Genomic DNA, 27,224 nt, shown 5'->3' on the forward strand with positions numbered 1-27,224 from the left:
AGGATGATCTCCAGAACTTGTTCAGTCTAACCATAAAGACCAAGATCTTTTCAGTCATGCCTTCTGGCAGGACCTCATATGAACCATGGAGCAGTCATGGATCTATCCTGTGTCCTACGCCACTAAACAGTCTGGGATTGGTTTTCACACATATACTCTGGTGAACAAATTTGCCACGGCAGAATCAAGTGGAATATAGCTTCATGCTGTCTTTTTTAAAAGATTTTATTTTATTTTATTTATTTACTTGAGAGAGGTGGGGAAGGGAGAGAGCACAAGCAGGGGGAGTAGCTGAGGGAGAAGCAGGCTTCCCACTGAGCAGGGAGCCCAATGCTGGGCTCCATCCCAGGACCCTGGAATCATGACCTGAGCTGAAGGCAGACGCTTAACTGACTGAGCCACCCAGGCGCCCCTCGTGCTAACTGTCTTATTCTATTTCTCCTTTCAGTCACTGTACTCTGGCCAAAATCTTAGCACTGAGGGCAAAAAGGGGTAATACAACCCTTTGCTTTATGTCATGTACTCACCTTCCCAATATTTCTTTCTACTCTCAATTGTCTTTGTTTTTTATGTGTTGCCTTTATAGCCAAAAGAGAGGATTTTTTTTTTTCACTGAGGTATTCCTGAGGACTCCAGAATCAGCAGGAGTCTTAATAATCCAAGTCTAATATCAGGGAAAGCCTTTCAGACAGGGCTTCATAAACCTCCTGTAATTTGTGCTCTGATTTACGTTGGCCCTTCTCATGTCTCCCATATACAAGGGGATAGGTAGACAGAGATTACTGGGGAAGAGATTACCTACCCTGTCTTGTACTGAAAGCTACAGGCAGAACTTCAGTCATAGACAGCTACAACGAGAGGAGTCCTTTGGTGACATGTAACCACCCTGTGCCTCCAGGCTGGGGCAGAGCATACACTTTTTTTTTTTAAGATTTTTATTTTTAAGTAATCTCTACATCCAACGTGGGGCTCGAATTCATAACCCCAAGATCAAGAGGCACATGCTCCACAGACCGGGACAGCCAGGTGCCCCCAAGGCATACACTTTTAAGTGGCATAATGACCATTGCCCCTTCCTAGATCTTTGGGAGTCTGGCCTTTATGACCAGAACACACCATTGGAAACTATCTTATGAAATCAGATTATTATAAAAACAACTTCTGTTGATGAGGTTGTGGTGAAACAGACACTCTCATAGATTGCTTGTGTGAATGCAATTGATAATGAGATGTGGGGGGTGGAGGGGTGGAGAGGGCCTAGCAGCAATAACACACCAGTATCCAAATCATGATTTCTAAATATCATTAAAAGAAAAAAAGCCAGGGGTCCTTGGGGAAGTGGCTGATTCTGGGGCTGGGGCAGTAAAGTACAAAATGAGCTGGAACATCTTGCCATCCCAGAAAATAAAGAAGTACTCAAAGAATCATGGGACACTTCAAAAGTCAAAGGAGACAATTTGAAAGGGCTGCCATTAGCACAATATGGGAAAGTTGGAGCATAAAAGTGAACAATAATAGTAGTAATGGAATATAATCCATGCAATAAAATTAGAATCCATGACTCCGTACTATTATAAACAAATAAATAAAGTGGAATAATAGGGAAGTAAGGGAAAGCTCTTTCTTGTAGTAGAATGCCAACTGATAACTATACAGAGAATGATTGATCCATCATTTGGCAAATTGCCATTTAGCAAACATCATAACAATATGTTTAGGCATGAACCATCAATGGATCCTAAAACTAATAAGTGCAAGTTTGATGAGGAAGAGGATATTTACAGAGTCTCCAACTATCTCCCCACAAGATCCCTATTAATTACAAAAGGCAAAATAGTAACTTTGCAGTGAAGAAAGCTAAGCTGGTTCGCATCTCTTTAATCAAGTGATTACAGTTAAAAGTCCCAAGAGGGGGACAAATAGAAATCATGTGACTCTTTAACATGACTCACTGAAAAGAATGCAGCATCACTTTTGATGGTATTTCTGCTCAAATACATTACGTAGCAATTCTAATCCATGAAGAAACAGCAGACAAACCCAAACTGAGAGATATTCTACAAAATAACTGACTTGCACTCTTCAAAAATGTCAAGGTAATAGACAAGGTAACAGAACTGAGAAAACCTTCTAGATTAAAGAAGACGGGAGACATGATAATTACTAAATGCTGTGGAATCTTGGACTGGGTCCTGGGGAACCAAAACAAAATAAAACAATTGCCATAAAAGACATTAATGGAATAACTGGCAATATCTGAATGAGGTATATAGATTAGAAATAATTATATTAATGTTAATTCCCTGATTTTGATAATTGAACTCTTGTTAGGAAAGAAATTGTCCTTATTTTTAGAAAATATGCACAGGAGGATTTAGGGGAAAGAACATGATGTCTGGAATTTATCTCTGTAAGTTTTCTTTTTCCTCCCCCTCTTTCTCCTCTGATTCTTTCTACCCTTCTCCTTCCCCCTTCCTCTTCTCTTCCTCCCAGGGTTGCTGGAGTGATGCTCACAAGAACCTCAAGTACACAGGATGCAAATGGAAAAGAACAAGTCCCTTCTCTCTCCTACAATCTCCTAGTCTCCCTCTAGCACTCCCCAGTTGGCAGAATTTGCAGAATTGGCTGATTGGTCAAGCAGCAATGGGATTTGCATAGTCCCAGCCCTAATATCACAAATCAAAGTATTGAAGGGTGAAGACAAGGTGTGAGAGACAGTGCTTCCTTGTCTCTTACGCTTTCAGAGCTTTGTGGGAGGTGTCTTCATGATTTATACTTCAGTATGAGAGATAGCCTTGGACGGGGAGCTTCATGTTGCTGCCTAAGTAGGCAGAACTCTCACTTATAAGTGCTCAAAATTCCTAGTGTCCTTTCTTGGAAGGGACACTTTCATCCCACAGGAAATGAGCTATATGCTTTATTCTTGTGGTGAGAAGTTTCTATAAAATTCTCAAGTTTTTCACAGCATTAGTGTTGGGACTCTACTTGAGAATCAAGTATCATAAGCTCCTTCTCCAGGGAAGACTGTTTAGAAATCATCTACTTCTTTTCTCTAGACTTTATTAGATGTAAGATCCTTCCATTGCATATTGAGTGTCTCTCCCTCCCAATAGCATAACCAAGTGTCTCCAAACTTGACCTTCAAGGCTGAGATGTTTATTATTTTTTTAATAAATGATGCCTTCTGGAAGAATATCATCAAGTTATAAATCAGCAAACTGTGTGGTGTGCTCTGTTTAATACCAAAGAATTGAGGTGGGCTTTTATAGGTACAGTTTGACAGCAAATTCAGCAATGCAGAATTGAGAGGGATAAAGCTTCATATTGCATCTTCTATTGTGCTCCATAATTTCCCAAGGATTTTTCCCCATTGTCTCAAGCCCTGACGTGTAGAGAAGAGTGGCAAGAAAGAACAGGATTCTGTGCCTCAGGTAATGTCCTTGTTCCTCGAGATTCTCACCTACTTTATAGCCATGCTTAATGGCAGAGAAATGCAGTCAGGAGACATCAGGGGAAGGGATTGCTTCTTGCAACCTCTGCTAAGTCTGTCAGATCTATCTAGGAGGGGTCTTCCTGCCCTGGTTATTAGCATGAGAGACCCAGTCTGTGAATACTTTAAGAAGAATACTTTAACAATACTTAAGAATACTTTAAGAAGGTATACATGTCCAGGTTTTCTGTTGCTCAATTAAAAGAAAGCAAATTATCCTGTCCGAGTCTGAGCCTGATACCCCATTATTGCCGTTGCCGTTGTCTGCCAGGTTTTCATTCAGGTTTCGTCACTGCACCATGGGTAGCCATGACAAGTCGGAATCTCCAAAGTTAGACAGGGACATTTAGAGATTGTCTAATTCTACCCCTTCCTCCTGGGATGGGCTAAATTTAACTCCTTAGAATGAACACAGTCTTTTACAATGAAAACCTTGGAAATGCTTTAACAGTCAGAATGATGGGAAGGGATTAACTGAATGTCAGAGAAATGAAGATTCATACTCTATATCCTAAAGTATTCTGCATTCTCCCAGACTACTTCACTCTGGCTATAGTGCTGCATCTTAGTGAACAAGAAGGGGCAAGGGAAGGATCATTTTCATTTCCCAGAATTTCCTGTACTTTGGCTTCATGGACTGAGAGGATGTCAAAAAAGGATGATTTCATGCAGCTTTTTCTTATTCCCCAATAGCTGTCTAAGAAGGGTCTTTATAGGCCAGTAAAAAAAAAAAAAATTCTGAAAAGGGACTTTATCTTCTGTCACCCACAAAGAAGTGAACTCTCCAGGGTCTCTTCTCTATTGTCCCTTTGAAGGGCCTCAACTCCTGGACAGTTCCTGTAGGTCATAGCCTTGTGTGGGCAACAAATCAACTCACTTGAAAGCAGCAGGAATAAAGTTTTCTGTGTACTTCCAGTGCATACTCTCCATTCTCCCTCGGCTCTTAGTTTCAGCATGGATGGAATCAGAGGAGTATAACAGAAGGCTGGGTTTTATGTCAGACCCTTTGACTCTGTTATTTCTGCCCTTCCTTTGTGGTGGGGATCTGGTATAGGTAGGCCTAGGAGAACAAGGAAAGGAGAAGCCTCATAAAGCCATTTAGGAGCTCTCCAGCACTGTCGGGTGTTGTCTGTGGGGCCCAGAGCATATCTGAGAAACCAGGATGGAGGGTGAGACTTGAGTCCAATGGGACACTCATTTCTACACCCGTCTCACTTATGTCCCTGGTATTCCTTCAAGGAATGAGTCTTCTAGTCCTTCCTCCCTCCCTCTCTCCTTCCTTCCCTCCTTTCTTTCTTAAGAAAGCTCTACACCCACTGTGGGGCTTGAATTCATGACCCCAACATCAAGAGTCACATGCTTCACCGATTGAGACAGCCAGGTACCCCCTTCTAGTTATTTCTTCATTAATTTAGGGAGGGCTTACTATTTGTCAGGAAAGTGAGATGTAAAACAAAACAATCAATATACACCAAAAATTCAAGCTGAATCCCTAAAATCAGTTGCTGTTATTGGTTATCTTTTTTCCTCTCAGCCTTCACAGCTGAACCACTTGAAGCATCACTTGCACTAGAGGCTGGAGTTAAGGGTTCTCCCTGGAGGTAATTTATAACAGTGCTCTGGGCCCCTCCCTCCCAGCAGTCCTTATGGGCCAATCAAATGTCCCCTTCATAGAGCTGCCCTGAATAGGCTTCCGGCATCAAGGAGAAACCCTGAGAAGCTGACACTGAAAACATGTTTAAGCTTCATTTCCTTCTGTTCTTCCTCTTAGAAAAGTAACATTTCACAATATGTCTCTGAATCCAGACATTTATAATTCATTTAATTTCTATCATGACATAACCATGTATTCCTTGTCCTTTCTCTTCTCTTCTCTGGACCCTTGTAGTCTAGCTCATGTTTTCTTAAGCTTTGAGATGCATTGTAAACCCTATTCCCATGTCAATCCCTAGTGGAATATTTAGATTTAATGCTGTGCCCCGAGTTGAGTTCCTACTTCCCCAAGAATTTCTACCAGACCTCTTGGTTGCACTCAGGGATATACTTTAACTACACTGAAATCACAAAATGTTTAATCAGGAGGTGCCTTTATAGGCATCTATTATCCCCTCCTCTGCCCAAAGACTGGACTAATATTAAATATGGGGATGCTTGAAAGTTTTATATGTGACTATTTATCTTGCTTAAATCAACCCAGGGTTTGGTATCATCAGGAGAAACTTCTTTAATTCACTTTCTAAGGCTCTGGAATAAACAGGGCCCTAAATATTAAGGAAAAGCTCCTTCTCCTTCAGAGTTCCTTTCCTCTTATGTGTTGACTCTCCCGAAATGATAAAGTCAGTCAGTAAAAGACTGAATAAAGAAAATGCACACTTAGTTTAGAGGAAATGAGTAAAGCAGGAGCTAGAAGAGGTAGGAAATGAAATACTGTCTCCTCCGCTGGACTCCTGAGGTCCTGCTCCATAGCTCTTGCATGACAGAAGGGCTCAGTTGAGCTGAATGGCTGGGGGATTTTCTTTGCCCTGTACCGAGTCCAGTACCAATTTTCATTGTTGATCAATTTTATGATGTAGTTATTCTTCAAGGAAGTACATTTCAAATGCCCAATAGAGATTGCTTATGTAGGGGAGTTTCGAAACAGACAGACCAGACCCTGCCTTTGCCATCCCCGCCTCTCACAAATCTGACTGCTTGCGCACTGATGTGATTCTCCGCCCATCCTTGCTAAAAGGAAATACCTCAAGTATGGTACAGTAAAGAGCATCAGGAGTACATTCTCTGGAATGGGAGAGAGTTCCCTGAAATTAGTCATTTAGGAAAATAGCCTCCATAAAAAGGACGGTGAGAAGACTAATCAGACAGTCAAGGTAAGCAAACGTGGCAAAAACAAGTTTACCACTAGGATAGGTTTACTGCAGGATCCAGATAACCGTATAGAACATGCTACACCAATGTGTAGAAAGAAGTCTTTTAGCCGGAAACTCTTATTCATTTTTATAATAGTCTTTTAGGCCTGAGAGTCAGTATTTCTGATTTTTAAAATTCTTATATGCTTCAATATATGGATCATCCTTGGTGTAAATGCTGAAAATTAGTGATTTTGTAAAAGTCATTTACCTAATGACTTTTTAAAATACCAGTTTTCATATTGAAAATTGATTCATTTGTGGTCTAGTATTAATACTAAAAGAGGCCACTTAAATAGCTCTTTTTTATTTCAACCAAATATATTTTCCAAAAGAAAAAGCTGGAAAAAAATATTTTCTGTTGACTACATACTGAAAGGCACAGTACACACTGAGTATAGACTCCTTTGGTTACATATGGTGAAATGCAAACCTTGGCTCATCAATTATTCTCTCCCAGGGGCTTTGAGTAAAGAAATGCAGCACTCTATCTTAGGGGAAGTGACTCCATTCCCATTTTCCTGAAACATCAATAAAAAAACCCTCTTTTTCGCAGCAAAGAGGATGTACCCACTTAAATTAAGTTGATCTGGGGAGACAGATGGACATGTCTAAAACCTGGCCTGCCTGGGGCAAAAGATACATGCAGCCAGAAATGTTGAGAAAACAGCAAGTTAAACGGTAAGATAAGATTTACAAGCTGGGTCAGGTGAGTGCCTAGGTTAACCAGAGACCTGGCAAAGAGAATTGGAGAGTTAGTTGGGATGGAGGAAGGGGAACACTAAAAAGTGGTCTGTCATGTGGGTATAATACTGGTATGATCTCAGCCCTGGGAAATCCTACCCTAGCCAGTCTCATCCTCAACACCCCTTACACCTGCAGTTTTCCTTTTCTCACACTTAAAGTGTTCTTTCCCAGTTCAGGGGGACCAACTCATCCTAGCAAAACTTGCCCACTCGAAGCTAATTTCTTTTTTTTTTAAAGATTTTATTTATTTGAGAGAGAGAATGAGATAGAGAGCATGAGAGGGGGGAGGGTCAGAGGGAGAAGCAGACTCCCCACTGAGCAGGGATCCCGATGTGGGGCTCGATCTCGGGACTCCAGGATCATGACCTGAGCCGAAGGCAGCCACTTAACCAACTGAGCCACCCAGGCGCCCTCGAAGCTAATTTCAAATGATTATCTTGAAGTATGCTTAACTGGTTTCTGGGGTGTAGAGGCAATCAGGGGGAGAAACTAAAGTATACACACCTCTCTACTCCTTCATTTCCAAGGGGGAATTAGGTGGTGATTTTGTGACTGTCAAAGGGGAGAAATCAGGGGCGCCTGGGTGGCTCAGTTGGTTGAGCGACTGCCTTTGGCTCAGGTCATGATCCTGGAGTCCCGGGATCGAGTCCCGCATCGGGCTCCCTGCTGTCAGCGGGGAGTCTGCTTCTCCCTCTGACCCTCCCCCCTCTCATGCTCCCTCTCTCTATCTCATTCTCTCTCTCAAATACATAAATAACATCTTTAAAAAAAGGGGGGGGGATCAGAAGTCCAGGAAGATACAGGCAGGTATTTCTTTCTTTCTTTTTTTTTAAAGATTTTATTTATTTATTTGACAGACAGAGACACAGCAAGAGAGGGAACACAAGCAGGGGAGTGGGGGAGGGAGAAGCAGGCTTCCCACTGAGCAGGGAGTCCAACACGGGACTGGATCCAAGGACCCTGGGATCGTGACATGAGCCAAAAGGAAGACGCTTAATGACTGAGCCACCCAGATGCCCCACAGGCAGATATTTCTGTCTGTCTCCCAACTCTTGGTTTTCCTTTCCAGGGAATGAAAAACAAGTGAGCTCTGAAATTTACCTTATTCTGAAAGGATGTGTGGATAATTACATGTAACCTCAGTGGCTAGTGTCAGGGCTGCACCAGGCATCATAAAGAGCATCAAGTCTTCCCACGTGGCTTTTCTGTCAGACAACATAGGACTCTCAAGGGTGCATAGGTCAGATTGGAGAGGTGTCTGCTCCTGCTTTCTCTTTCCATCCATTCTAGGGAAGTTCACAATTTCTTCTCCTAGGACCAAAACACAGACTTTCTCATTGCTAAAAGGATACTGTTATAGTGCTGAATTTTTCCTTACTTCCTTGCCTAGCACCTGTAAATGACCTCCAGACAGTGTTGTCATGAAAAAGCAGGTGCTGAGTGTTAGGGAGCCTTGTTCTCTGTCCCAGCCTTGGTCTCTGCCTGCTCCAGTGACAGAGTATTTCACACAAATTCCTTAAAATAGGCCAAATTTTACCTCTTCTCTCTTTTAAAACTTACATCATTGATACCAGCCTCTCTGTTATGCTTGGTTGAAAGTATTTTGTATCAGGTAAGTAACCTCTGGCCATTAACTATTTGAATGTCCGAGAGGAAAACTCTATCTAGATTTCTGAAATCATAAATAATAAGCCTCCTTCATTGTTAGGTGGGCAAAATACCCCTTTTGGTTCTCATAGATACAACTGGTAGAGACGATATGCTTCACTGTCTTACAAGAGAACTCTAGCTACACATGGTAAAAACAAAGGCAAGATCAGAGGAAGGTAGAAATGAGAGAAGTAAGGGCATCCATTACACTGGGGTAGGATTTGGTAGTAGGGGCATGAAGCAGTTGAGAAATCTAGCACAGGGATATCTGAGAACAGTGATAATCTTTTCCTTGCAGACAACTTGCCCTGATGCCTAGGTATGTTTCTCAGGCCTTACATGTTTCTCTCCTCTGACCTCTAAGAAGCCTTGTTCTCACTGCTGTCTACACAGAAGGCAGGGGGCTAATTGGTATCAATCCTCCATCCATAGACTTTGTCTCCTTTGATGGCTGTGCTTTCTTTTTCCACGGACAGTGACCTTTTCTCCTATCCTAGGGTGTTGAGAATTTCATCTATTGAACAGAAGGAGTAGCTCATCCAGGAATCCTCCAGGCTCAGGACATTTTGCTTGATTATGCCTGTGATCAGCAGCAGTCTCATGGAGGAGCCTAGGGAGGTTGAGTGTCTGGGCACTTTCACCTTTGGACTCACAAGAGGCTTCCCATTAGCAGTAGCTGTCAGGGGAACAGGTAGGGGTAGGAGTAGGGGTAGGGGCTCTTTGGATGAGGAGAAGGGAGCATCTCCTGTATACTTCTTCCTTCCCCAGATTGACATCTTCTCTTTGTATTGGCTCACAGACCCAGCATATGACTTTATACCCCTTTGCTCTTTCCTTCTTTCCATTAGTAGAGGAAAGAAGGGGAGTGAGTGGTAGTTCTATTCTAGGATCCATCAACATAGCAGTTTCATCTCTGGATAGGATCCTGATCCTTCACCCTCAGCATGGACCAATATCTTGCTTAGCCATCCTCTTCAGCCACACCACACTTTTCCCCTGGCTGAGATGATCAGCCCAATTTCCCAAACAAGATTCCAACTTAGGATAGGAAATAGTGGCTAGAAAGAGCAGACACCTTTGGAAAATAGTTTTCTCACAAATTTTACAAACTGGAGGTTCATATCTGTATCAGTCAGTGTCATGCCCAGACGCCAGAGACTACTCTAAATATTTAAAAGAGGTATTTAATGCAGGGAATTGGTTGCAATGCTCTCAAAAGGGCTGAAGGAACAGAAGAGAGAAGAGGGTTACCTAGAAACTAGAAGTTGCTATTGAACCTGACCTGGAGCCTAGCTTGCTCTTACAGCACGAGCCAGAGGTGCTGCCCCTGATGCTGAAACTGGCCCCTGCAGTTGAGCAGTAATGCAAAAGCTTATAATCCTCCTGCTGCTGCTGAACGCACGGCTGCTCCTTCCATTTGCCTGCACACCTCCGAGCTAAGCAGGAACTCAGATTACACTCCTACTGATGTTGCAACCACTTCTTGATGTGCCATCGTAACAGAAAATAAAATGGCTTTCCTCTTACCTCCTTTTGTGTCAAGGGAACCTGGGAAATACAGTTTGGGGGCTGCCATTTTTTCCAGTTTTATAGAAAAGAGCACTGAAGAGTGGGGATAGAGCTGACAATTAGTAGACAAAGAATCACCATGGGCTACCCCTACCCCTTGGTTATTCAGTGTTCATTCACTTTTCTTCTACCCTCAAACTTCACTCAACAACAATGGCAACAATATGGTACTCTTACCTAACACAGTTAGCTACTTTGTATACAAACAGGAATGTTCTCACCCTGGATATCCTGTAATCTAAATACTAAACTATGTAGAAAGAAAGAATGTAAGAAAGAAACGATATGTAACTGCCACAAGTCATCATTTCTATAAATGGTTGATTAGCTGGTCTTGAGTCTATGGTAATCATTGTAATTCACTCTCCTCCTCACTCCAGGTTCCCTTTGACCTCAAGCAGCACCTCATCTGGTTAAGATTCTTTACCTGGTAAGGTAACTCAAACCTCCGTTCTTCAAGTTTTTAGTCATCCTTTTTGTTGGGTTGCTTTAGTTTTCCATTAGCTGTGTTACTGAACTTAGAAGAAATAAGAGGCACCCTGGAGAATCCACTGGGGTCTAGACATAATCCGCCCTGTGCCCAATGAGGAGTAGCATCCTGCTTTCCCTTAATAATAGAGATCAAGGCCCCTGCTTTGCTTGTTGTCTCAGTGGCATGAGGATCCTCAAATGGCCAAGTGATGGTGTAATCTTCCAGTTCAATGAAACCATTGTCATGTGGTGGAAACATTGTCCCTTGGGAATTAAAACCTTTTTAAAAAATCACAGTTTAAATTCATAGGGACACAAAAACCAAAAAAAAAATTTTTTTGAAGATGTTATTTATCTGAGAGAGAGAGACAGAGAGAGAGAGAGAGCACACAAAAGTGGGGGGAAGGGCAAAGGGCAAGGGCAAAGCAGACTCCCTGCTGAGCAGGGAGCCCAAAGCAGGACTAGATCCCAGGGCCCTGAGATCATGACCTGAGCCAAAGGCAGACACTTAACCAACTGAGCCACGCAGGCGCCCCCAGAAAAAACAAAATTATTTAAGTTGGTCATTAACATACTTTTGTCCCTTGCTTTCCAAAGCACTCCTCCACCCATACAAGAATTAAAGTAGTGGGAGAGGAGTAGTGAATGAGCAGAAGAAAAATGTTTTCCAAGTAAATAGAAGTAGATTTAATGTGTGAGGGAGAAAGGGCAAGGTAACTGCAGTTTAAGCTAGCACCTAGGCAAAGGTTGAATCCCAGCAGGTATATGAGGAAGTAAAAGCTCTTACTCTACCCCGAAGGCCACGGGTTCCTATCATCTTTGCATTTAAGGGAATTCTTTTTAATGTCAAAAACTGGAATGTTTATTATCTGTTAACTGAGAAAACACTCAGAGACAAAAACTTTGTTTTTAAAGTTAAAAAATATAATAGTGCTTTTAAGTTGTTTTTTTAAGAATCAAAACCTCAGATAAATACATACAAACACTTTTGCTACTACTTTGTGGGAGTTGTTTCCTTTGTCTACCAAATGCATGGTACATGTAGAGATTAACTGATCTCTTTTATTGTCATTCACATTGAGAGACAATATTTAATGTATGGAGGAAGCAGCATGGTGTCACGGGAGTCAAATAGGCATTCTCATCCTGCTCTTCTTCGGCAGTAGGCAATTATTGAACTTCTTCAAGTTCAATATCCTCACCTGGAAAATGGACTAAAAGGTCTTACCTAGATTGATTTTTAAAGGAGTAGATATAAATGACCTTGTGATATAAGGGGAGAGGAGAGATTAGGAAGAAAGAGTGTCCTTATAAGACAGACATACTACAGGAGAAGGCAGCGTGAATCCCAGGTTATAGGATGATGACTAAGGGGATGGTTGAGTCACTGGGAGAGAATGAGAGAATGAAAGAAAGGTCTAGTCCCTGAGGGATCAGAAGGATTGGGTTGCTTATTTGATGATAGTGAATACCCACTCCCTATCAAAAGTGAACTTCACTTACTTAGCAAGTTAGAGCATAATAACAGTAGAGGTAGGAGTACGGGAGCCTATTTTCTAAATTCCAGAAGAGGAAGGATGAAGACTGACAATGTAAAAATAGTGCCTAAGCATTACTGTCTATATCATACACTTTATCAACAACAACAAAAAACCCCTGACAAATTAGAGCATTTTGACAATATATTAAAATGTTGGTAGTTTTATTGGTATTACAGGTCACATGTCATAATATGAGGCAAATAAATGGGCTCCATTTTAAGTTCCAGTTTCTCATCAACAACTACCAGGTGTTATGGAGGTTAAGAAAGGTCCCTCTACAAAATACTCCAATCTCTCCAGCTACTAACTACCCTTTGCCTTTTTCCTCTCCTGTCTTTCTTCCACTGAGAACAGAGGCAAAAACACATACATTATTCACCTAAGGCTAATGAAGGTAAGAGGTGTTGGAAGGACAGTACCAGAGTCCCATTCAGTTTAAGGAAGTAGACTGGAGAAAATTTTACATTTTCCCCTAATCATAATATTATAGTGATTAATATCCTTTATTCCACATGTAACAATTCAGAAAAAATTTCTAATTGGTCTTCACTCCTGGAAATACCTAAGAAATAACTCCATGAACAGATAATTCCTGGCAAACTCATCCCACCTCCTTCCCCCCAACCCCTGACAACCATCAGTCTGTTCTCTGTATCTGTGAGCTTGTGTTTTGTTTTTTAGATTCCACATATAAGTGAGATCATATAGTATTTGTCTTTCTCTGTCTGACTTATTTCACTTAGCATAATGCCCTCAAAGTCCATACATGTTGTCACAAATGGCAAAATTTCATTTTTTATGGCTACATAATATTTGTGTGTGTGTGTGTTCCACATTTTCTTTATCCATTCATCCATCAGTGGACAGAGGTTATTTCCATACCATGACTATTGTAGATAATACTGCAATGGACATGGTGGTGTGGAGAGGGGTGCTAGGGGTTTTTTTTTAGGGTCCTTTGGATAATGGCAAGGAAAGATTCTGATGTCCTGCTAGTGGGAGTATCTTTTAATGAAAGCAAAACAAATAGTTCATTAATTATTGTAGCACAGAAAAACTGTAGTTGCAACTGCAGACTCAATGTTGGATATTATATATGTAATTTAAAACAAAACCTAAATTGGGTTTTGAAGGTCACAAAAATATAAACACACAATATTCAATCAAGTAGAAAATAAAAAGTTAACCACCTAATTAATGAAGGCATTATTTTTCCTATAAGGATGTCTTACTTCTTTTTAGGTTTTTGCTTTGATCCCCAACCAGCCTTATTTGCTTGTTGTTTGGAACTTTTCAGTGGATACTGATTTGTTGAAAAGCAGATTTATGTTATTCCTTTTTCCTGAACATCATTTTATTATCTATATATTCCAAAGTTTTAGCTCTAAGTTAGCTACCACTTAAACAATGAAAAAAAAAAAGCAAAGGAAATTGTTGGCAGTGCTAACTAAGGCTTTGAAAGGTAAGAGCTTCGTATCTTTTTATGTAAGTACTTCCTGTATTATGCAAATCAATTGCATTTTTACTTAGTTGGATTAAACTAGGGCCTATAGGGGATAAATTGGGTTAAAGAAAGGGAAATAAAATTACAGTATCAGTCATGTCCCTATTTCTCAGATTTGTACAGTTTTTTTAAAATGTTTCATTTGAAACACATGTACTTCTCCAATGAGACAAAAATCTTTTTTTATATACTATTCCCCTCTGATAGCTTCACATTTCAAATACTCTGAAACTAGTAAAGGAAACTACAAAAAATCTATTGGCCCTGTGACCATGTCTTCTTGGAGTTTACCTGTAATTGTGTTTTTGCATTTAAAGAGGGCTACAGTTCTTAGGTTTACCCCAAGATGAAGACCTAACAGTAGGGACCACAAAACCCAGACATAAAACTCCATCCATAATACTTGTTGTCAGTCACGTTCCTATTTGGAGGGGTGTGGTTTATAATTCTAAAATTTTTTTTAGAGTTGAAAGCAGAGAGATTTTAGCGTGATCTTGTACCCAGCTGAGGAATCTCTTCCACAAAACCGCCGATAATTCAATAATGCAATGAACTAGTACCTGAAGAAGCAAAATTCCTCCTATCAGGGAAATGTTAATGCACCAGGAGACCTTTTTAGTGGGTTCAAATTGTTACAAGATGAATAATAATAGTAGTAACAATAATAAACAGCTGATAATTCTGAGCACTTACTGTATGGCAGACATGGTGCTAATTGTTGGGAAACTGTTATTATTCATCCCATATTAGAGATGAGGAAAAAAAAAAGAGATGAGAAAATTCTCTGGGTTCTCCAAGGTCATGTGGTTAGACGGCAGGAAAGCTGGATTCCGGCCCAAGCGCTAGAAACCAGAGCCTCTGATCTTAACCATCCTAGGGCATGCTTTCCTACTGAGCCCAAATCAGCTTTCTTTAATCTCCAGCCAGTTAGTCTACATTCTCCCTTTGTGGCCAAACAGAACATGTTCATACCTTTTCCCCATTCACTGAGGTAACAAAAAGAGTATTAATTGAGCACCTCCTAGATGTTACTATCCTCCAGTTTATAATACAGCAATCAAAAAAGGAAGGCAGTCTCTGCTTTCATGGTGTTAACACTCTCTCTTAAATGGTTTGAAAAGACCTACCAGATACTTAAGGGTTTTCCTTTCTTCAGACCAAATTCTCCTACTTCCTTCAACCATTTATCATAGGACAAAGTTTCAAATTCTTATTAATCCCAGCAGTCTCTCTCTTCTAAACACATTTCCGCTTGCAAACATGTCTTTTAAAATGTAACCATCAGACATGAACACAGTAATCCACACGCTTTCTGATGGGTCTGTTAAAAGTAAGGCAACAGGCCCAGAATGGAGTCTGTTAGGCTAAGCCCCACACCACCAAACCAAGACTTAAGTGCAGTTTCTGCTCTCCCAGAAATGGAATCTTAAATCAGTCAGGAATCCCCTGATCAGCACTAGTTAGGTCATCTGCCTGATAAACCTCTGCTCTGCCCTAAAGGAAAGCGACCCTGCAATAACCAACCTGCTTTTTTGCTTGTAAAGTAACGTCTTTGTGCCCCTCATAGCTCCTTTCTATCTGCTAGATTGGAGGTTGCTCCATTCGATTCAATTTTTGTTCACATAAACTCTTGAAATTGTAGTATGTCTCAGGTTTATCTCTTCATGGGTCTGGAGACAGAAGAGGGAACCCAAGGAGCCCAAGAGCGACGAGCAACCAGACACAGGTAACTGTGGAGCCCCTCGAGCTCGCGACTTTGGCTTCTCGCGGCTTCTCGCGGCTTCTCGCGGCTTCTCGCGGCTTCTCACGGCTTCTCGCGGCCTCTGGAGGTCGGGGTATATCCCTGTGGGATCCCAGCCCTGCAGCTTTTACGTTAAAGCTCTCAGCTTTACTGGAGCTCTTCTTTCTCCCAACTCGATTAACTGGCCGCAGTCGGACTGGATACGACTTCAAAGCCGGACGAAGTTCGGGGTCACACTGGTTCCGGTTTGGAAACCTGACTGGGTCCCACGTCAGACCCGGTCCGACTTGGAAACTGAACTGGGTCCAGGGAAGGACTGGGTCCAGCTTGGAAAGGGGACTCAGTTCGGCGTGGACTGGGTCCGACTTGGAAACCGGACTGAGTTCAGGGTTGGACTGTGTCCGCTTTCAAAACCCTCTGGCTCCAGGGCCGGAAGGGGTCCCGTGTGAGGCCTCCGGTGAGAATTTTTGTTTGAAGACTGAACGAGCAGGTGAACCTCACAAAAGATAATCCTGAGTTACGGTGGCCACAGTAAACTTTCATCGTAGATAAGCTTATCCATTTATGAGGCGCCCTACAGAAAAAGGCGTCTCAGCCAAGCACTCACCGTTGAGAGGGGAGGGAAAATTATTTTTTCCTCGTCTAAAGTATCTGGTGACCAGGACGAGAACGCTGGGGCATCGCGCTCCCTCCGGAGCCTGCGGAAGGGATCCTGGGAAAACTGGCCAAAGCGGACAAAGGGTAAGAATTCTTACCAAAGAAGCTCTTCTATCTCTGTGGCACCTGGTCCATAGAGGAAGGTAAAATTTCCCTTTGTCCCTTCCTTTCCAAATCCAGATTGGCGGGCAAAACAAAACAAACTCGCCCCAAAAACAAACAAAAAAAATCATTAGATCTTCCAATTGTGACTCATGAATTTGCTTTTTAGATACCATTAGTTGTCGATCCTTTCCCTTCTTGTTTGTCTTTTGTGTCTTGAGAACTTGGCCTGGCATCTGTCAGGTTGGCAGCTCCAAAAATTATGGCCAGGCGGAAATGTGGGTTGCCTCTGTTTACCTTTTAACAGGTCAGAGAGAGAGGGAGCAGAACCATTGAAGGCAATGAAGGGTTAATATATTGCTTCTACTTACAGCCTTCAAACCTCTTCTCTCCAGACCTGTAAAATGGTCCAATTAGACATGACAATTTCCAGCATTCAATTATTTAAATTCCGTTTACTGTGGCAAAGTTGTTTACTATTAAGGGTGCCCTTCAAGTGTCCTCTAGCATCACAGACGAGATGCAGGAAGCCATCTTGCATCCATAACTTCTGTTAGCATGGTATCTGGCGAGCTTTAGGCTCTGGTTTGGCTGTCACTGGGGAGACCACAGCATCCTCTAGTGGTCAGATTTAAGCTTCAAGACGTGAATATTTTGAACATGACAAGAAATTATCCTAAACCTTAAGAGTGTCAGGCAACTGTGTTGGGAAAGATTTTGATGCACCTGATACATCTCAGGTTTTTTTAGGCCTCCATCTGCTTCTCCCTTCTCGGCTAGTTCTTCATAAGGGCTCAAGAATTCAAACTGCTTTTCCATCTCTTTTTTAGTGATTATAGATACTTTTTCTTTTGAGGTACTTCTTACTTCTACCTTATTTGCTGTCCCTACGCACATAGGTCTTTTAATATGAGGAAGCTACCTAAAGTTCCTATAGAAGAAATAGGCAAGGAATAATCCACCTGAGATGATTGTGGTTTAGACGAAGCATTAGATTTTTGAGTCCACCCTGGATTAAAAACCTAACTCTGCTACCTTATTTGCCGGTGCTATTAGTCAGGTTACTTAACTTTTCTACGTTGACTCACAAGATAAGGATAACCTTACAGGGTTATTGTGGCTCACATATAAAGCCAAGTCAACTACACAGAGTCCTCGTACAATGGTTGCTCTATTAAATCCCAAGGAAACCTAAAGAAATTATTTCAGTCACGAAAGCTAACAGATAACATGTTTCTGGACTGAAAGTTTTCCAAGTATTCCTTCTGAAGCTAGTTTAATTCTCTGTGGGATTTTTGTCCTCAGGATCAACTGGGTCCTGTCAGTTAGTAACTGTAATCACATTTTCCTGAGACAATAGTATGTGAGGAAGGTAATGGAGAAGGAAAAAGCATCATGATGGAAACCTTGTCCAAGATTTCAGAATTGCTGTATTTTGTAAAATCTGGTCTATTCTGAGTTTGTCTCAGTCCCCTGACCCCAGTGTAATCAAACATGCCTTTGAGGAAAAAGCATACAGGAACAACAGGAAGTATTTAGATGCATTTTATTCAACAGTCAGGTCCGCTAGGCATTGTGGGAACCACAGGAGATTTTAGAACCTTGGTTCTCAGCAAGGTCCAGATTTTTGAATGAGGACAGGGATCTGGTGCTTCCTGTAGAAGAGAATGAAAAAAAAATCAGCTTGAATTTTGCTGACAAAAAAAGTGACTATGGGAGAAAAACAATGAAAAAAACATCAGCTTTATTTAAAATAGAAAGGTTTCAAATTTTTATTCCCATTTTCCTGCCTTTCATTCATGTATTCATTCACTTATTCATTAATTCATCAAATATTGACAGACACTCTTTCTTACATACACTAGGGATACAACAGAAAGGAAAAATGTCCTTACAGAGTTTACAGATCTACTGTGGCATTACAGTAAATCTCTGAAATCAATCTCTAATTCATCGTTGCTTCTTTTTCTCCTAATATCATTGTTCTAGCCACAAGGCATCCAGCTTAGCTGGTGCCTGGGCTACTACAGGATGTTCTAATTGACTGATCCTTTGCCTTAGAACTCTGGGGTTTAATACCTGTGAAATCTCACATAAGGAAATCATATCTATATCCTATCTGACACCTGCCAGGTCTGAGCATCCTCCCCTCCAGATAAAACCACTCTGCTCCCCAGGACACTATCTTTCCCAAACCAGTTTTCTTATCTGTCAGCTGAGTATTCCTAAATCCTGTAATTGTGCCTCATGAGGTTGTTTTCAGAGCTCTCTCTCTCTCTCTCTCTTTTTTTAACCATCCTTTCCTTGAATATACTACTGGTTTATAAAAATTCTTCTAGTTCTTTGTTACTTGAGGACATCTGACTTCTGTATATCTATGCATGTATTTATCTGGACCTTGATGATTCTTCATTTTAAGAGTTTTATTGTTTTCTTATTCCATAAATATCATCCATGCATAATACTTGTCTGAGTTGTTTAGTATACATAGCACAAACATCTAAACACAGTACACAGGTTGACTTACCTTCTATGGCTGTGTTGTCCAATATAGAAGACACCATCCCTATTTAGCTCTTTAAATTCACATCAGTTAAAGTTATGTAATATTAAAAATTCAGTTTCCCAGTTGTACGAGCCACATTTTAAGTACTGGTGACAAGGCTAGTGGCTTCCATACTAGACAACACAGTTACAAAACATTTCTGTCTTTGCAGAAAGTTCTGCTAGAGAGTGCCGGTCTACAGAACAGAATTTGCCAGTACAAATTCCCTGAGAAGACAGAGAAAAAAGTCCTTACTGACTATATCTGACAAGCACGTAATGATCAAGGAGATGCAAGCCTTTGTCTACCCATCTCAAAACCCAACAACTAGGGTCAGAGCCTGGTTCTAGTTAACAAAGTATTTTTGGGGGGCTTTTAACGGGCAGTAGAGAGAAAGGTGGTATGGTACATTGTAAGTATTTTACACTAGGAAAAGCCACATTTTCTCTCTAGACCTGTTTTCTTTTTCTTTTTTAAATCAATTAATTTATTTGAGAGTGAGAGAAGAGGCAGAGGGAGAGGATCTTCAAGCAGACCGACTTGGGCTCAGTCCCATGACTTATGAGATCGTCACCTGAGCCAAAACCAAGAGCTGGACACTCAACTCACTGAGGCACCCAAGCGCCCCTAGACCTGTTTTCTTATCTGAGAAATACAGGAAGAGAAGTTACATTTTCTGGCATTCAAATGTTCTTCTCATATTTAAATATTTTTGAAAAAATAGAATGAGTAAGCAGGACAGGTAGGTTTTAAAGGCTAAGGGAATGGGGTGTCTCAGCTGTATGTTAATATTTTTGCAATATTTCATTCTAAACGTTGGGCATTTTGGTCTTGGCACTTGGGAATTTTCTAAATCTCAAGGCTGTTATGTTGCTTTCTCCTCCCCTTGGATGGAAATATGATGTTTGACCTTTATGTCAACAGCCTAGGTCATGAGAAAATTAACAAGTGTTTTCCAGTTCCTTTTACAAATATTTAGTGTGGAAATAAATTCACCACAAAGCAGAACATCTAATATTTTGGTTCTAAAACTTGAGGATATTAGATCTCTCTCCCTGGGGCCCTATTTCAACAATCCTTGCTAACACTGAGGATTTTCTGAAGTGATTTAAAGCAGACCTAGAAGAGAGGTCATGTTATTGGGAATTTATACTACGGAATAATGGAAATGCGTGTAGTCATTTGAGTCTAAGTCAAAGTTGTTAATGCTAAATCGGTTCTAAGAATAACAGTTTTCTGGGCTACTTGTGGAATCTCTTTTATTTGTTTTGATCACTCTACGCCTTTATTTAACCTGGGATGCCTTTGCGGTGCTGCAAAATTCAGAGCCCTGTTTAAATGACATCCTTTTCATGGATCCTTTCTTGACCCTTTTAGTACTAAGGAATCTGTGTCTCTCCTTCACTCCTGAGGTACTTTCCTCACACCTCATTTGATGGCACTTGTCCCAAGTTACCAGAAGCTTTCTTATTTGTACTTATGACCTATTTTCTTTTACTCATAAGCACAAGGAAAGCAGAGGAAACCGGCACAATGCTGGGCACATGTTAGGTGTTCAGGAGCTGAGTAAAATAGGAAATTTGTGGCAGATCTGCTTCTCTGAGGGCCTGAGTTTGATTCCCAGCACCTACCTATGATCACTTCAGAAAATGAGATTCACTGAGGCTGGCTCTCATCTCCATAAAAAAAGTTACAAAAGAATGTTTTTGGTCACCTGATCCATATAATTCATATTTGTATTTTTGAGGGCTTTTGTAAACACAATCATTACCATCACCAAGTATGATTTTTTTCAAGATTTTATTTTTAAGTAGTCTCTACACCCGACGTGGGGCTCAAACTCACAATGCAAGATCAAGAGTCATATGTTCTAGCAACTGAGCCAGCCAGACGCCCCTGTGATCTTTTAAACTTAAAAGGTATTTTGGGTGTATTAGCTTTTTAAAAATCTAGACTATCTGTTGATTTGCTGTAAAGCATGAGTTTTTGTTATACAAGTGATTTTTGAAAAATTAATTCAGAGAACCATTCAAACACTTTCCTCTATTCCACTATCCTTTCCTTAACACATTTATCTTGCACCATGTTATTAATACCTTTCTCCCTTTTGTTCAGATTTTTCTTCTTATTGGAGTGCCTGTCTCTCCTTTATGGCCTAAACAAAGCCTCCAAACTTTTCCGAATTGTAGCAGGCCTAATTAGTTGTTTTTAATATTGTGCTCCCAGAGTACTTTGCTCTTTTTTCCACTGACTACACTGTATTAACATTGAGTATAACCAAACTGAGACTTGAAACATGTTGGACTTCCTTCTGTATCTCACAAATATTTAGTCTGATACCTGACTTTAAAGCATAGTTGAAAGAGCAAGGATTTGGACCCACGTCTGTCACTTACTGCTTGTTGATCTCGAGCAAGTTACTTAAGCTCAGTCTCAATTTCTTCATGTGTATAATGGGTTTAGTATTCTCTGCCTCATAGATTTGTGAGTATTCAGTGCCTTGCCCAATGCCTGACACAATAAGTATTGTTTTGTATAACAACACACACACACACACATAAACACATGCACATCTCTGTAGATAATCATACCAGATATGTAATGAGAAAAAGAGATTGGGAATTATTTTTGGAAAGTCGAGATGTTTTGTTTCTCTCATGGTAAGATTAATGTTATTGGTATATTGATTGGAACTTAGAGGGATAAGATATATGAAAATTTGAAGATGACTAGCTTAAAAATACATTTTAAAAGACATTCAAATTTGTACTCACTTATTTTGAACACATAACACACATTCATTAGAATAAGTTTCTCCATCAGTCCCGCAGACAGGATTATAGATCTTCGTACATGCAGTTGTTTCAGTGTTACATTTAGCCTAAAAATGGAATTAAACAGAATTATTTTCCATTATTTAGCGTTCTTTGAGTTTATAGCAAAATCTCTAAAAGGGTTTTCACTTCCTTGGAGTTGGTTAGCTTAAAGATGGAAGCCCGGCAGTGATGGGGGGGAGTGATACTGAGTATCTGAGAGGAAGAATCCAAGGTTTCGAAACAGAATGCCTGATTGCATGTAATACCTCTGCTGTTTACAAGCTATAATATGCGGGCAAATCTCCTGGTGGCTCCGAGCCTCAGTCACTTCATCTGCACAATGGGAAGGATATTATCGCTTCCACACCTATCTCATGGTGGTGGTGTGAGGTTTAAATAAGGTGAGTGAGATCATGTTCCAGTTTGCAATGATGGCAGGTGCTGGTTCCTGTCAGGTCAGCCACACTGTGGGCATGTCTTCCTTGCCCACTGTGGTCCAGTCACACTGCCCTTCTCTTAGTCATGTGTTGACTTCAGGTGCTTTCTGCCCTGGGAGCCCTTGCATAGTCTGTTTCCTGGACATCAGTAAGAACTCATAGTTATGGAATGGCTGTCATAGGCATGTGCTTTCATGTATTACTCTATTTAAATCTTACAACTATCCTATGACTTTTTTATTATACTCTTCTTCCAGTGAAGACAGTGAAACACAAAGAGATTAAATCACCCAAGGCTACGCAGCTGGTAATTCCAGATCCAGGATTCAAACCCAGTTGGTCTAGGTCCTGAGCTTTGGCTCTTCGCTACTTCAGTCTACTACTTTTACCCACCAGTTATATTTCGCTAACATTCTCTTATCCTTCATGGCTCAAAATATATCTCACTTAGGGGCACATTCTGTGATCTAACCAGGCTAGGTTCCAGATGGTATCTGAATTTCTTTAAACCTTTATCATTAGTGTAATAATTTATTTACTCATACCCTTTTGGTTTGCCATCTATCTCCTCACTAGATATAAATGAAAAGGGACACTTCTCTTCCCTGGTCTTCAAATTTACCACAGTTAATAAATTTATAAACTCAGAACAAAAAAAGAAGTTAGGTATAGAATATTTTTCTAGAGGCAGAACCGAGTTTATTATTTTCTTTTGTTCATTATAAATTAGAGCTTCACCTTGGGGATTGGGAGAACTTTATGCCAACATGGTCAAACTGGCTGTAAGGAGGAAGGCTGCTGGGGGGAAGTTAAGAAGAATGCCCCCCCCCAAATCCTTGCCATACCAGATAGCCTCAGAACGTTCAGAATGCCTTCACAGCAAGCATTATATGACAACATGGAAATTGCCTGTGTGTTGGTGCATTTGTCCTTCAGCATAAGCCGCTGTGGGGGCACTGCTGTCACAATCCACACTTCGCAGGTTAAGCCTTGCTAGTACCACACACCCGTCCTGACTTCAGGTGGAACTGAAATGTCACAGCTTGACCGTGAGTTGAGTGGAGTAAATAGTTCTAGCCTGAGAGATAAAAAAGTACAAAATTGTCTTTACCTCTCTTCCCACCAAGCCAGCTCTAGTGTTACCTAGAAAACATAAATGAGACCTGTGAGGTCAGGTACTAAATGGGAGAAGCCAGATCTGCCCTTATTTGCAATCTTCCACTTCCATTGAAGACTTCTCTGCTGGCCTCTTCTGCTCCCCACCCTTCTTCTTCTTCTTTTTTTTTTTTTTTTTTAAGATTTATTTATTTATTTGAGAGAGAAGGAGAGGACACATGAACGCATGAACAGGGGAAAGGACAAAGGGAGATGGAGAGAATCCTCAGGTACACTCCTGCTGAGCACGGAGCCTGATGCAGGGCAAGATCATGACCTGAGCCAAAATCAAGAGTCGGACGCTCAACCCACTGAACCACCCAGGTGCCCCACCCAACCCCTTCTTATTTCTGCCTTCTCTCAAGGACATCTGACTGGTGCCCCATCACTCCCTGCCTGCTGAAGCCTTAAGAAAATGAAGCGGAAGTTTGATTATGACCAAAGTATCTCAGTTGGGCGTTTCATGAAAGTTGACCCATATCTTTTGAAAACAGAAGTGATTTACTTACTGCTCGAAATGTGTCAGGCAAGAGCAAATATCTTCTGAATGTTCACTGCCTTCTCACAACTGGTTACTAGACCTTTGATCTTATAATTAGTGATGTAAGAAGTGTCAGTGTATAAATGAAGATGTGGAGAGTTTATATGAAAATTTGTGAAACAGTTACCACTAGCACCAGCCAGATCTTGTGACACAAAACTAACTTGCAATTACACGTAAGTCTTCTTTAGTAAGTAATGTTAAGAATAGAACTCTTTTGACATCTCACCATCAGTCCCCAAAGAGCTCTTTCCCTCTACTACATTACACTGATTATTAGTCCAATTCACACTTCTTGAATTTACAGATAGATACTTAAAATTGCCATGCTGCATCCCCTAGAAAATAACAGGTTTGTTGACATTATGTAGGGGGTGGTGATCTTGGATGAGCTTATTGAAGGGAAGAGGAAGTAACTTGATAGTATCCAAAGGAAGAAATGTTGGTGAGATTTGATTTTGATATTGACAATTTCTGAGGTGATCTAGGTAAGGAGGTAGCTCCTCCTAGCTAAATTTTATGAGAAACAGCAAGACACCTCTGGGTTTGAAGAAGCCCTCTGGAATAGGTCCCTGACCTTATTTCATTTCATTGGGTGGGACCAAAAGATCTGTCCAAAACTAGACTCTAAGTTTAGAATGTAATGAGCTCAGTAATGCAACACGTCAAAAAGGTTTTACTTAAGTCAGAAAAATATACAAAGGCACCTACCAGATAAGCTCAACAGGGCCAAGGCACTGAGAAGAAAGATGCTTGTTACCTTCATGGCTGAAAGTTCGGTATCCAGACCTCAGTGGAAAACTGCATTGAACTTACCACTTCTCTTCAGAACCCTGGGACTGGAAGGGTTATATAGTTAGGTTGGCCGTCCAGGCACCACCTCCTGCCCTGTCACAGATCTTTGGCTATTCATTGACTCTGTAACATAGCCTGGCCCCAAGTTTTGGGAATGTCACTTGCGTAAGAAAGATGAAAGAAACAGCATAGGCCTGCCATATGCAAGGCCAAGACTCCGTCAGAAAAGTTCTGGTGGTCAGTTAGTTGGTTCTCCCCCTAACTTCCTCTGTGACTATGGGGAGCCCCAGTGGCCTCATCCATAAGATGAACTCAAAGGTCCCCTGTACTCTAGCTCTGGATATATAAACGGGTATGGATATCCAAAAATTGCTCTCTATTCTTCTTTTCTTCCAGCTTTTCCCTTTTTTTATTTTTTCTCTTTTCTTTTGCTCTGTCACTCATCCACAAAGCCCAAGGTAGCTGACAGAGAGACAGGTTAGAGTTAGAGAGGGGTCAGGTCCCTAAGGTGTGTATGTATGCTCCAGGGCTAGATTGTGCTCACCGGACACTTACTAGCTCTGTGTTCTTAGACAGGTAGTTCATTCATGCTGTACCTCACTTTATTCATCTGAGATCTGAAATAATAATAGCATTTAACTCAGAGTGTTTATCTTTCATTCAAGCATAAGTATTGTTCTACCACGTGTTATTGGGAGACAGTTCTCAATTCTATCTTGTGTTTCTGCCTGTTTTGTGAGGAGAGGCACTGATTGCCTGCCTGTGCCTCAGTTGCTCTTTTCAAGAGTTTGTACAACAAATGGACCTGGAAAGTGGAATAGTGTTTCTCTCTGGAGCAAAGGGGAAGTTTGTTTCCTGTTCATTATAATAAAGATAATATCTCTCACCTGTGCAAAGATTAAGTGGGTGTGGTGCCCCTTAAAAAAGATTAGGGATTTTTAAAAAGCATGGCATCCTTCTTATGGAGCACAATGCACTTTCTCTGTAGGTACCACTTGGTCCTCGTCATGTCACCTTGTAGAAACTGGGGCTTGGGAAACCGGATGACACTGGCACTCTGGTTATTGCTATTGAATAATTAAGTCCCTTGTCTCTGACTCAGCAGCCTTGTGTCTTCTGCCAGCATCCCTTTAACTGTGGCAAGCTTCCAATAGGGTAAAATCTCAGATCCTCCCTGATCTTGCACTGTGCTCATGTCTGGGGATACATCAGTGAGTAAAAATGACAGTCCCTGCTCTCAAGGAGCCTCCATTGCATTTTAGTTGGGGGAGACAGGCAGTAAGAAAGTCATCTGATAATTATAAAGCATACAAGATTATGATAAATATTATGGAGAAAAAGGATAAAAAGGGTAAGGGTGCTGGAGGATCGGGAGATAGGCGTTATAAGATTGGTCATTAAGTGACGTCTGAACAGAAACACGAAGGAAGTGTAGAACTGAACCATGCAGATATCCAAGAACAGGCACTCCAGACAGAGAGAACAGCGAGGGCCAAGGCTCTTAGGCAAAAACTTGCCTGACCCATTTGACAAACATCCAGGGTGATGGATAATCTGGCTGGAGCACAGTGATGGAAGGACACCTAGGCAGTGTAGTAAAGGAAGCAGGGAGGCCTGGACGGTGAAGGGCTGGGTAGGCTGGAGTAAGGACTTCGGTTTGGAACCTGAGGGAAAGCCCTTAGAGTTGTGGCGCAGGAATGACATGATATGGTGGTCATCCTAAAAGGTTATTTTACCTGCTTAAGACAATAAACTTGAAGACAAGGGCAGCAGCAGGAAAACCAGCTGCTGGGCTCCTGTCCTAGTCCAACCAAGAGCTGATGATGGAAGAGGAAGGAAGAGGTTGACTCTATAGTTCAGGCGAACTTCATACATGTAAAACGTTTGCAACAGTTTCTGGCACATGGTAAACACTTAGAAACATTGCCCATCACTATAATTTCATTGTTGTTATTTTTTCAGGATTTATAATGCCATTCCATCTAACCGGAATGTTCTTCTTTACCCATATGCATTGCTGAATTCCTCTGTCTTTAAGGTTCACTTCAAATGTTGTTTCTTAGTGGAAAACTTCTGCTCTCTCTGGGCTGCCATGGTGGTTGAATGCAACACATAGCACACTGTTGAAACTGTGTGTGATGGTTCCCCCATCTTCCATTTATGTGTCAACCTTCACCATCCTAGCTTCCTCCTGCCTCTCTACTGCCACTGAACTTGCTCTTGTTTTGGTCACTAATTCAAATCAATTAATTCCATGGACAATTTTTCAGAACACATGGCCTCTAATTCTTTACACTTGATCACACTCGATATCGTTTCTTCTTTTTTTCTTTTTTCTTTTTTTAGATTTTTTTACTTATTTGTGAGAGAGAGAGAGAGGGAGGGAGAGAGAAGGAGGTTGTGGTCATGGAGAGGGAGAGGGACAAACAGACTCCCCGCTGAGCGCAGAGCTCAATGTGGGGCTTGATCCAGGCTGCCAAGATCATGACCTGAGCGGAAATCAAGAGTCAGATGCTTAACCTACTGCTCCACCCAGGCGCCCCAAGATATAATTTCT

General features: G+C 41.2%; 1 protein-coding gene and 1 long non-coding RNA gene across 3 annotated transcripts in view; both read right to left on the reverse strand.

Moving 5' to 3' along the window:
- Positions 1-16,390, reverse strand: part of LOC113929592 — a 28,869-nt gene extending 12,479 nt beyond the window's left edge. For both annotated transcript variants that reach the window (XR_004820099.1, XR_004820100.1), the window contains exons 1-2: positions 15,403-16,390; positions 8,245-8,454 (exon numbers count right to left, since the gene is read on the reverse strand). This is a non-coding gene — a long non-coding RNA (uncharacterized LOC113929592). The remainder of the gene's footprint in view (positions 1-8,244; positions 8,455-15,402) is intronic.
- A 1,597-nt stretch (positions 16,391-17,987) lies between these two features.
- On the reverse strand, positions 17,988-24,638 carry SPINK1 (serine peptidase inhibitor Kazal type 1). Its single transcript, XM_027606433.1, has 4 exons — positions 24,584-24,638; positions 23,288-23,319; positions 21,698-21,804; positions 17,988-18,033 (listed from the first exon to the last, which is right to left on the reverse strand). The coding sequence occupies exons 1-4, from the start codon at positions 24,636-24,638 to the stop codon at positions 17,988-17,990; spliced, it is 240 nt and encodes a 79-aa protein (XP_027462234.1).
- Positions 24,639-27,224: the final 2,586 nt, after the last annotated feature.

This window comes from Zalophus californianus, chromosome 5 (genome assembly GCF_009762305.2).
Source record: "Zalophus californianus isolate mZalCal1 chromosome 5, mZalCal1.pri.v2, whole genome shotgun sequence".
Lineage (NCBI taxonomy): Eukaryota > Metazoa > Chordata > Mammalia > Carnivora > Otariidae > Zalophus > Zalophus californianus.

Bases quoted from the DNA above. Each gene is read 5' to 3' on its own strand.
- SPINK1 (XM_027606433.1), bottom strand. From the start codon at position 24,638: ATGAAGGTAACAAGCATCTTTCTTCTCAGTGCCTTGGCCCTGTTGAGC. The intron at 23,320-24,583 runs GTAGGTGCCTTT...TATGTTTTCTAG, and splicing joins GGCCCTGTTGAGCTTATCTG to GTAACACTAGAGCTGGCTTG. The intron at 21,805-23,287 runs GTAAAGACAATT...TTCCATTTTTAG, and splicing joins CTGGCTTGGTGGGAAGAGAG to GCTAAATGTAACACTGAAAC.